General features: G+C 43.1%; 1 protein-coding gene across 1 annotated transcript in view; it reads right to left on the reverse strand.

Moving 5' to 3' along the window:
- Positions 1–354: 354 nt before the first annotated feature.
- The window catches only part of defl (Integrator complex subunit 7), a 136,586-nt gene continuing 124,509 nt past the window's right edge, over positions 355–12,431 (reverse strand). Inside the window, exons 19-20 of the mRNA XM_070523139.1 lie at positions 7,473–7,646; positions 355–1,134 (exon numbers count right to left, since the gene is read on the reverse strand). Of these exons, the coding sequence (XP_070379240.1) occupies positions 991–1,134; positions 7,473–7,646 (318 nt within the window). The 3' untranslated portion in view covers positions 355–990. The remainder of the gene's footprint in view (positions 1,135–7,472; positions 7,647–12,431) is intronic.

A 12,431-nucleotide genomic window follows, 5' to 3' on the forward strand; every position in this document is an offset into this window, starting at 1 on the left:
CAAATAAAATCTCATTCCTTGCGCCAGTCTTGGTGAGATATCGCAGCGAAAAGAGGGGGGGGGAGGGGGGTCATTTTATATATTTAGAATCTAAGAACCCCCCCACCCTCACTTTGGGCATCATGAGCTTGAAAAAAAGGGGGTGCCTTAGAATTGCATAAATAGGGTATATGTATAATCCTGCTAAGTCAGTGGTTGCAGATCTTTCTGGCAGACCTTTCTGTATGCATGTCTGGAATAAAGACACAGACCTTGTGGCAGATAAGCCAACTTTAGTAACTTGCACTAACCATTGCATGGTGTTGCCCATAGTATGGATTTGCAACAACCCATTGTCGAGAAATTCTCACTTGCTAAAAATTAAGTACCGTATTTATTAGGAAAACGTCACATATCTGCTATTTCGTCCTGCCGGATTGTTCAATTAATTTTTATGCGTCAAAGTCACAGCCTGGCTATGAGGTATGCCTAGAAGGCTATGGGCAGGCCCGACTGTGCCTTCACTAAGCATGGCGAGTTGTTTGTACAAATGCCGTGTAGAAACTCCCTGTAGAAATCCCTTGATATCAGAAGAGCCCCATGCAAACACTGTTATTTCCCAGGAACCAGACCAAAAAGTTTGGAGAAAAGAGGAGCTTCAAGTGTACAGAGGTGTTTGTCTACAAATGACATTGTGAAAGTTGAATACTTGAGATCCTTAGCCTAAATAAATGGATACAATGAATATTCAGGCTAGTAGGTGCTTCTACCATGCCTGAGAGAAGTGAAACTGAAGGCGACACATGTTGCGAAGTATTTTCAGTCCAGTGTACAATGTCCTAAACAGCATTTCCTCGTGTGAGAGGCCTGAGCCATCTGCAGCCAGTTTCAGCCACAGGAGAAGTCGCTGTGCAGCCATGAAACACTAGCCTCCAGACAGAGGGAAGCGATGATTCTTCAGACAGAACAGCTGCCACTGGTATCGTACTGTTCGTGCACACGCGCACTGATTCAGGGCACGCGTGCTGGCGTGGGAAAGGCCTGAGGGGGAGGTGCTGCCCCCAGGGAGGGCTTCAGTGCAGATGCCATGCCAGATGGTCCAGCCATCGATGCAGATGTCTTGGCTTCATCATGGCACTTGACTGTCAGGGACACCTGGACAGAGGAGAAGGCGGGATCACACAGTAACTAGTTGCTAAGGCCTCGTACTACAAAAGACACTAAACAGAAATACAATAGAGCTTGGCTAATCAAACTGCAATTACCATACTTACTTGAAAATAGTCGAGCACAAATGTAGGTTGACCCCTATATATTGTGCTCTCTGAGAAATAAAAAAAAAATTTATTCGTACATACGTTATAAGTTGACCCATCAGAATCGTTAGAGTCGAGTAAGACCCTAAATGTACATTACCATATCGACATCAGCATTTCAAAATTGTCGCCTCGTATGCGCTTCGAGCCAAACTGCCGTAACTTCCTCCATGTGCTGTAGTACGCATGCTTAGGCATTAGTCTACCGTCTGCCTTCCCGTTTTCAGCGTTTCCTTTATCAACACAAAGTGCCGAATTCATCATGATGCTGCATTTAAAAGGAAAGTCATCATGTGCATGGAGACAGACAGAAATCAGGCTGCATCGTGGGCGTTCGGAGTATCCAAAACTTGCATGCGGGATTGGCACGTACAGAAAAAGAGGATTTTCACAAGTAAAGCTACACGGAAGAGTTTCAGTAGACCGAAGCAGGATGTATTTTGTGACGATTCACTTCGGTGATACGATCGCCTCGGCCGATCTTGAAAGTGTTGTGCGATGAGGACAGAGTCTACCACATGCTTTGTTGAAGCAAGAGGCAGCACGGAGGTCATTTCACTCACTGCTACTGGAAAGGACTCCTTTTTTCTTTTTCTTGTCATGGAAAACAGTGGCGTGTTAAATTGAGGCCGCGTTAGAATCAAGTGAATACGGTATTTGTGTTTTACACGACTGTGGCTTTGGCGTATGGTATTGGCATGCATAGCAGGGCATTTTGGTTTGCGGCCTTGGCCCTTGTGGCAGCAGCCTAGTTCCACACTGGAACTCCTTTAGCTCGGTAATTTTGCTAACTTTGATCACGAATATAGGTCAAGATTCCTTGGTCACGAATATAGGACGATAGCTAATTACTGGTAAGATTTCCAGAAAAAAATAAGGTCGACCTATATGTGGGCGAGTTCACAGCAGCGCTAGCTGGATGCTGAACCACTTTCTGCCTTTTACGCAGTCTTTGGCCTGCTTTGCCGATCCCGTCCCCGGCCCGACCAGGTTTCTTCGCCTCGATACCAGTGGCACCGGCAACCCTTCTTCGACTATGTTTCAGTACGTGGATAACTCGGCTAATGGGGACATGGACGGCCCTATCTACTTTGCTGAATATAGCCTTGGCCTGTCCATCGCTTCGACAGCTGATAGTCTGCGTGCCATCACCCCCTGCGATGTCATCCTGGCTCCTCCAATCGCCGGCAAGTCTGGCATGGTGACTTCATCAGCAGGACACTTAAAAACGTCGTCGACAGCTGCCTTCTTCAGTTGGCGAGTTTACAGCAGCGCTAGCGGGATGCTGAAACACTTTCTGCTTTTTACGCAGGTAGGTTACCTCAAAAATGCCAAGTGCATTTGTTCGGATAATCACTTTCTGCTGCTGTTTTCTCGCCCACACTAATGCATATGAGCTTATATTTTTGTGTCCCTGTGCTCTGACCTTATTTACTACGTAAGCAGTCTCCTCTTGAGCGGTGATGCGGAACTGAATCCAGGGCCTCCTAAGCCCAGCAAGGGTAAAGATTGCCTGGTGGCTGATACTGTTTGTGAAGCTCGTCCACTGCCGATGAAGCGTGTACTACAGATGGCAAGGATGTTGATTTGTCTTCAGTGTCTCAAATGTTTAAGGCTCAGAAACATATATCACAAGAAATCGCAGACACCAGTGACTTCCATCAGCTTGTTAATTCAAGGTTTGATGCCTTAAAGACGCCGGTCTCTGCATTGGAATCTCTCCGAGATGTACTTTCTTCTACCACAAGCAATGATAACATGAATAGCAAAGTTCAGCAGCTACAAATGGAAATCAACCAACTTGCCTTGCGTAATGACGATTTAGAAAATCGATCCCGCCGTAACAACTTGCTACTGCATGGCTTCACTGTAACACCTGATGAAACCCATGATCTCCTGCTGTCTAAAATTTCAGCATCGTTAAAAGAAAAACTTCAATTCGATTCGCCCAAGTATTGAAAGGTGCCACAGGATTTGTCGAAGGCATGCCGATCGTCCACGCCCCATTATCATGAAACTGCTTGACTATCGCGAAAAGATAAACGATTCTTTATTGCGCATACGATCAATCAGAAAAAAGATATGGGAAGCGTCTAAGCCCTTTCGGGATAATGACTCCATCGTTCACTTAAGCTTTGACCACGCCTTTATTGATGAAGTTAGGTACAATAGGGACGATCATACTAACACCCTCACTTAGCTTCTTTCTCGCCCATCAAAAGCTCTTTCCAATGTCTCCACTGTTACCCCCTGACGCCTGAGTAACCAACCACAAGAACTCCTACGTATCTCAAATGTTAATAACAGAAGCTTAAGTTTCCATAGTTTCCATATTTCCTTTCAGTGATATCCTCCCATTCGCCACATATTGCTGGTGTAACAGAAACATAGTTGTATGATAACATATACGAGTGCGAAATAACACCTGATCGACGTCATGGAAGAAGAGGTGGCATTGCATTATTTTTGCGGTCTGACCTTAAATTTTAAATAGTTCCTAGCCCACCTGATACCAAATCAGTTTGGTGTAAGGTCTTTTTCGAAAGTATTTCTATAGTATTTTGTGTTATATACTGGCCGCTGTCACCGAACATAACTCAGCTGCTCTCTTTAGCTACATTCATGCACGTGCGTATCTTGTCTTCTGCAAGATTGATCTGCCTGGGTGATTTTAACGCCGCTGGTATTTTATGGCCATCTTTATAGCTCACCGGCTATGATGTCGAAATAAGCAAAACGCTTTAGATTTTTCATTATATTTTGGTTTAAAGCAAATTGTTGAATTGAACACAAGAGGTGCTGCAGTTCTAGACTTAGTTTTTGTTAGTCCCCACCTCTTAGGTAATGGTTTCGAATGTGAAGTTACATATTATATTTCAGATCACAAGGCCATTCTCGTATACATTTCCGTTCCGGTTCGTAACACTCCTTTTGTTTATTCTACTTTCCCTGATTTTTTTCACACGCCGACGATGCATCTATTGATCTTTTATGTGATTCTTTTGATGATTTCGAACGTCTCAGCGAATCCAATGATGTTAACTTCTTGGTGGTTTGTTTTGAAAAGATTGTGGCAAGCTGCATCTAACGTTTCGTCCCTATGAAAGCAAAAAAGAAAAATCCTAATCTTCCCTGGATCTCACGCGACATATTTTACCTGTCGCGTCGCGTTACTAGGTTAAGACGCTTAAAACAAAACGATGATCCCCTTAAAATAACCGAATTTAACGTAGCGAAGGCGGAAGTTCATCTCAAAATTAATTAATCGAAGGAGTTCTACTTCAGGGTTACATTACAAGGTCTAATGAAAAATAACCCTAGAAAATTTTGGGCTTCAATCTTACCCAGCTCAGCCTCCACAAATACAGTTGTTATAAATAATGTCCCTTTTAATGATCCGTTATTGCTACTGCATTCAATGAATATTCTCAATCGGTATTCACAACGGACAACTCTGACTTACCTACCTTCAGTCATGGCTCGCATTATTCAATTGGCGATATTACCATGTCCCTCGAAGGTGTTTTGAAGTTAATCTTGTGCTTAGAAATTTAAAAATCTGGTGGCCCTGATGGCATTAACAATGCTTTTCTTGTTAGATATTGGGCTTGGAGTAGTCGATATTTGGCTGTAATTTTTCATAAGTCTTTATCTACTTCGACAGTCTCTTTGGTTTGGAAATTGGCAAAAATTCTTCCCTTGTATAAATCCAGAGACAAACAGTCGGCATTAAACTATCGTCCGATTTCATTAACGTCTCAATCATGTAAACTTCTTGAACATATAATCTTTAAGCATATTATCGAATTTCTTGATAATGATAACACTTTGAGTGATTCCCAGCATGGTTTTCATCGTGGGTTTAGCACAATAACTCAGCTCGTATAATTCTCGCATGACATTTCACATGCTCTCGACACTGGAAATCAGACACATGCCATTTTCAGATTTTTCCTAGGCATTCGACACTGTTACACACTCAAAACTTCTCCATAAGCTTTGTGCTACACTTAATAACTCTTCCTTGGTTGACTCGATTGCTAGCTTTTTACATAACCGTTCCCATTAGGTCTTATTCAATTCCTCCAACTCGTCTGTAGTAAATGTGATGTCCACAGTTCTCCAGGGTTCAGTGCTGGGACCACTTTTGTTCTTATCGTAGTATATCAATGATTTGCCGAATCATATGTCCACCAAAATATGCCTTTATGCTGATGACTGTATGATGTATAACGTAATTAACACGAATGTTGACTGCCTTTCACTTAACGATTCTTTTACAAAATTTTTCAGGTGGTGTGACAAATGGCAAATGAATCTAAAGTTTGTAAAAACAGTCACTTTATTTTTTAGTAAGCGCACTTCTGTTTCTCTGTTTAACTATTCATTTAATGGCTCTTCCCTTGAATGGGTGTCTGAATACAAGTACCTTGGCCTCATCTTCACACCTAACATGTCATGGTCTAGGCATGTTGAATACACATGCAATAAGGCACTAATAAAAATAGGCTATCTAACTCGTACATTGCGAGAGGCTCCGCATGAAACAAAATTGCTATCATATAAGTAACTCATCCAACCCATTCTCGAGTATGGTTGCCCCATCTGGAACCCTTATAAAGTATCTGACATTAACACACTCAAATCAGTTCAAAGCAAAGCAACCCGTTTCATATAGCCGCGTTATGACTGGGACTTCTCACCCTCATCTCACCTTGTTGCACTAGGTCTACAAACTCTGTCTAAGCAGTGCGGTTGTGAATGCCTTAGATTGTTGCATAATCTCATTAACACCCCACACTACTCATCAAAAGAACTTCTGTCTCCTGATAAATTGAAACCTACTAGGAATAGCCACAAACTTAACCTTGCACCATTTCAACTACGTACAAACCTATTTAAGTTTAGCTTCTTTCCTCGTATAATAGAAAAATGGAACTTACTACCAGGTGAAATTAGGTTATTGCCTTTAGAGGAATTTTTGTATAAGTTAACTTGATTCATGCTGTGTTTATTATTACTCATTGCATCTTTTGCTTTGAAGTTAGCATGACTCCTATGGTGTTGAAGTTGATTTGTGCAGAAGAATGTTTTGTTTAATGCAATGTACAGACCCACTCCTGCGATAGCCCAATCGGGCTGCAGTATGTGTAAATAAATAAATAAAATAGATAAATATTAGAATAAATACGATAATTTGATTGTTAATCACTTAATTCAGTATTGGCCAGTGCCTATACACTAGTACGAGGCTAAGCTTTTGTTGTTTTTTTCGCTCATGAAAACTGGCCATTGCCAGACACACAAACCCCTGTTAACTCGAACCCTGATGTGTCGAAATATAAGTCGTCAACTTTTTTTCCCACCATGGTGTCAACCCCATCTGTTTTTTCACCCCTTATCTTGAAATGCTTTTGCGCCAGACTTCACATGTTGTGAAACTTCCGCCTAGAACAAACACTCGGAAGAAACCACTACTGAAGGGTTTCCATATTTTGTGTGCAGCTGCAATATCACGAAAAAGTTAAAACAGAATTTTCCAGTCAAGGCAACTCTCCTCCTGATGCTCCTGGCTGACTGTATGCGATGCCCTTCACTGCTACACACCTCCAATGGTCAGCGACTGCAGCGGCACCACTACTGGCGACACGGAATGTCTTGGGCGGGCAGTTTCTACGACACCTTAGCCTGGTATTCCACCCCTATTGGAGTGCGGCCGGGAGCCAAACCTGCGACCTCGTGCTCAGCAGTGTAACGACATGGCCGCCAAGCCACTGCTGTGGCTGCTCTACAGGCCACTGAAGCAGTGTACGCTTGCTCGCCTTGACTATGCTCCAGGTGCCTCTACTTGAGCACTAAATCCAAGCAGTGCCACAAGAGGGAGAAGCTGAACCCACCCGAGGTGACCAGCATTACAAAGTGGTCTGACTACAAACTTGTTGCACTAACTTGAGTGACAACTCTTTTGTGCCAAATTGGAATAACCTTCCCACCACTATCTCTGAAACCGAAAAAGTCAAGATTGCCTTGCAAGATGACTTGTGATATTCTTCGGTGTTTTTTACTGAATATTACATGCATATTATCCCAAGCCATTCTGTAGTGCCTTCGGGCCCTGAGAGTATTTTTAACAAACAAACGAATAACTAAATTCAAGAGGAAGGTGGGAAAACTCGCCTGCGGGCCGGTCTTCCACAGGGTGTGCTGGGCGTCGAGCACGGCTGTGTCAATGGTGACCGTGTGCAGGCCTTGTCCCGTGAGCGCAACCAGGAACTGGGCCTGGAAGTAGTCGTTGTGCGGCTGCACCACCTCGCTCAGCTGCACAATGTCGCCGCCACCTCCCGCTGAGCTCTGTGCAGAGAGAACACCATCAGTGAGCACGCGCACAATGACTGGTGGCCATGTGCACAGCAAACCAGGTTTCTGTTCTTTTTCACTGTCTTTATTTTATTGCGATAGCAGTTATACAGTGGACCCTGTTATATATTACACACTTTATATTAGACACTAGTATGCTACTATTACTATTATGCTAGTATACTGTTATATACTATTATTATTATTATATACTAGACACTATTATATTCAAGGCATTCAGAATACGGTGCATTTGCGCAGAACCGGTGGACACAAACGGTTGAGCAATTTGATTAAAATGACTTATATAACGGTATTTTGCTTACATTTCTTGAGTATCCTTTGTACGAAAGCATGCACTGTACTAAATTATACCCTTATAAGTGGCTGTATGAGTCACAATGGCAAGTTTCTGAAAAATGAATGTTGTAACAATGTTTCAAGAAAATGCTATAAATGTGCTTGTCTTTTTTTCTATTGGTGAATATGTGCGCACCTCTTTTTTTTCCTTTTTTTTCTCTCTCTCATTGACAAACTAACAGGAAGTTTTCTGGTATGAGTGTGTGTATGTGCATATTATATGTACTCTGAATGTATGTATGAATCTGTGCCTGTTGCCAAGAAAAGGGGCAAGGACCTAGTCAAACTGCTCTTTTGCAGCATTTCAGAAAAATACAGCATTTTTTTTTTCCGGGTTTACAAAAGAAATTACCCCTCCCGACTTTCCGCTACCTACGAAAATAACATTGCATATGCCACCCACTGTGTTTTCAGTAAATGGTATACTGTCAATCATTGAAAAAACAAAAGCAAAAACAAATTATGTACTTCTTCTAGTGTAGACAAAATTAACTCAAAGATCCTAATGAATACTAAGCATATATCTGTGGCATGTTTCACTCTGTTGTTCTCACAATCATGGACTACAGGTGCCTTACCGGATGATTGGAAAGTCGGAAAAGTCGTTCCAGTATTCAAAGCAGGTAACAGAGACTCCCCCTTACACAACCACCCCATTTCATTAACCAGTATCTCTTGCAAAATCATAAAACATGTCATATAGTCGCATATAATGAACTTTTTGGACTCAGTAAACTTTCATCCTTCTCAATACCATTTTCATAAGAGGCTTTCATGTGAAACGCAACTACCTATCTTCCTTCATGATCTGCATGTTAACCTTGATAAAAACGTTCAAACCGATGTCATCTTTTCAGACTACTCTAAAAGTTTTGATACAGTGCCTCATAACTGCTTACTAATAAAATTATCCCAACTGAACTTATATCCTCACTTAGTACAATGGATAAAATAATTCCTAATTGCTCCAAGTTTGTCCTTGTTAATAACTACTCCTCCAAACCTCTCCCAGTTACTTCAGGCATCCCTCAAGGTTTATTCTTGGGAACGCTTCTTTTCCTAATATACATTAACAACCTTGCACTGCATGTATCTTGTCCTATTTGCATGCATGCATTTGCATGACTTGAGTCCTAAAATTTTTTTTCTTATTTTGGGGGAATTTTTAATAAACTCCACTGTCTGGGGTAATTTTTCGTGCTGATTTCAAATATGTAATTAGATTTTTGATAGCTGTAGCAGTTAAAAAAATATCGAGGTCTGAAGTCAAATTAATTTTCAAACTCGTTTCAGGGCTTTTTGATGATTTTGTCTTGCTAAACCAAAAACTAAATGCATGACACCATTGCTAAACACCTACTGTAGGGGGTACATGCTCTAGCCAATCGGCGCTCCAGAAGCGGCTTTCGGAAAAGGGGAGAGAGCTGTCTTTCTCCTGAGGTGACGCCATGCTGAGGGGCCAAAAATAAGCACAAAGAAATCGGCTTCAAAATAAGCCCAAGATGGCGGCGATTGGCCGGCTGCTTCGCCGTTGGCGCGCGTGGGAAGTTTGACCAAATATTCCCTGTTGCCGGGCATTTCGCGACTCCAACGGTGTTTTGAAATGCGATTTTATCACATTCGCCGATCAAATTCAGCATTGACGTTTTGATGACAGGTACTTACCGGTGCAAACATTTGAAAAATGCACTTTTGCCAAAAACGATTTTTTGGCCATTTTTGACCACTTTAAGACCCGCATTCCCCCTTAAACCATGTGATATTGCTGGGTTGCACGTGCGATGATTTTCACTCGTGCGAACCGGTATAAGTACCGTGCGTTTCTGAAATAAAATTCAGTTGATAGCGCACATCCTGTCACCTTTCTTGTCCATGTCAATCCAGCACCATGACTTCAATTGATGCAACAAACCAACTAGCCCAAAAGTCTGCACTCCTGGTACACTATTTCATTTGAAATAGAATATTCGCATACTCTTACCAGTTACTATTCACTTCCACTTTGCTTCAAACCGAAAAATTGATATTTGTACAAGCCTAGTTGGCAGGTATGCTGTAAGAGCAGCTGACAGGGCTGAAAACACAACAATTTTAGCCGGATGATACGGTATGAAGGTTATCGTACCTTCAGTGTTGAGTGCACTGCTTCAACAGGCATTGCCAAGTTTACCCCGATGAGGCATGGCAGGCACCACATAACACATCCATAACATAACACAGCCCGTTAAATTATGCAAATGTATGGTGTGGAAATGGCACAATAATAAAATAGGTGTAATGGCTGTTGCCACTGTCTGTACTAGATGTATGCTGGAAGAGTTTCGAAAGTTTGAAGGGCTTTGGCTAAATTCAGGAGCCCCCAATTGCTTTGCCACGATTATTCAGATTTAATGCAGGCATAGCAAGGGTGACTTTGATTCCATCACGCTACATTTTTTGGTAGCAGTGGTCATTTCCCAACTCAGTTTTTTTCTTTATGAGAGTGTTTTGCTGGCAGAGATTTGAATTAATGACTGCAAGAAATGGCTAGTTGATGCAGCACGTAGCAGCGCTGCCTTCTCGGTTAAATGTTGTGTACCTGGCACAGCGCCTTGATGATATAGACAACTGTAACTGGCAGCACTCCAGCAGAGTCCGCTGGTGAAGGTGGAAACTGTTAAGAAGTCACCACGGTAGCCCGATACCATGGTGCTCTGCACCTAGCCTTTGTGCTGCACACGCTGATGATTCGCCTGCTTTTGAGTCGGTGCATATTCTGTCATTTGTGAAGTGCACCACTTGAAACAAAGTCTGCATAAATGTGGAACATGCATGCACTGTGAAGTTGTGTGATTCAGCGTTCAGTGATCAACAACGGGCGCTGCCCTTACAACCACCCTTTCTTCCCAACTTGCTGCCAGGATTGCTCTAGCGTGTCTCACTGTCCTCCTGACACCTAGCCCCATCTTGTGTTCAGCACGCAAACAGCACCCGCACTGCAGCCGACTACAGACTATCCGTGCAACTGCTGCTCACTGATGCCACTGCTCTCTCATCATACCAAGAAAGCCATTATTAGAACCATCCATGCTGCCAAAACATTTTAGGAATATGTGAAAAAAAAAAAACACCTTCATTCATCTGTGCATAGTGCAGTAGAACCTCTTCGATACAACACCGTTAGGTAGGTTTTCTCGGAGCCAACGTTTGCAATGACGAACACAAAAATGACCCAAGACAGTTATGCTTCTTTTTCACTACAGTAAAACCTTGTTATAACGAAGTTGAAGGGGGGGGGGTCGCAATTACTTTGCTATAACCATTAGTTCGTTATAGCCACCATTCATTTTTATCCACAATTAGCAAGCAAGAGAGGATGTACTGACCACCAAATCTCACAGCAGCCTGCCACGCGAAAAAGAATAATGGCCGTCGCATGAAAAATAAAAAACAAGCGAGAAAAGAAGAACAGCACGGAACTGCTACTTTATTCACACCAAATGGCTCATCACTGATCGATCAACAGCACACCAGCTGGTGGCTCACTTCGCAGAAAGAAGTCCTTGATATATTTTTGCCATGTCTTCTTCAGGCAAATGTTGGCTTTTTCAGCTGCAGCCGCTATTTCGAGTCCGTCCTCAGCGTCATTGTGAGTGCCAAAGAAGCGGTGCAGCAGGTCTGCCGCATCTAGCGCTTGTGCTGGCATCGGTACGTTGGGTTCACCAATATTAGGCTCCAGGCTGTCGTCGACACATTTGTCACTGTCGTCATTAGGCACCCCTGTCACTGCGCGCACAATTTCTGCCTCCGTCAGCTTTTTGTTTGTCACTGTGTCAGCATGGGCACTGACGTACTTGCAGAAGGTGTCGCAGTCGGGTACGACGCCGGCGTCACTGAGAGTGTCCCACGACACTAGGGCTCGGTCACCCACGGTACCCTCATTGGCGGCAGCACCGACAGCGTCGCTGCAACTGCCGCTACTGACGCCAAATGAGGCATGCCGGAAGCAATTGGTGATCATGCTTGCTGGTACAGCCATCCAAGCAGCCTGTAGCTTCTTGATCGCTATGTACAAGTCGATCATGGACTCCAGCTTCATGCTCATATTGAGCAGAATCCAGTTGATCCCACGCTTGCGGCAGCCCGACTTAAAGTTTATAACTCCTTGGTTGAGGAGTTGCACAACTGCAGTGCAGTTTGGTGGCATGAAGCATAGCTCAATGTTCTTGAGCACAGAGGCAGTGTGGTGGGCCGCGCAGTTGTCCAGTACGAGGCATACAAGGCATATCGTCCAGTTCTGCTTGTTGAGCCGCTCGTCCCACTACCACAGCTTCCTCTCGTCATCCAAGCCTTATGGTTGAACTCATAACTACCGTAAAAACCGGAATATAGGTCGAACTTTTTTTTAAAAAACCATCGCAAAAAGTCGACCCTCGATTT

This window comes from Dermacentor albipictus, chromosome 8, assembly GCF_038994185.2.
Source record: "Dermacentor albipictus isolate Rhodes 1998 colony chromosome 8, USDA_Dalb.pri_finalv2, whole genome shotgun sequence".
Classification (NCBI taxonomy): Eukaryota; Metazoa; Arthropoda; class Arachnida; order Ixodida; family Ixodidae; genus Dermacentor; species Dermacentor albipictus.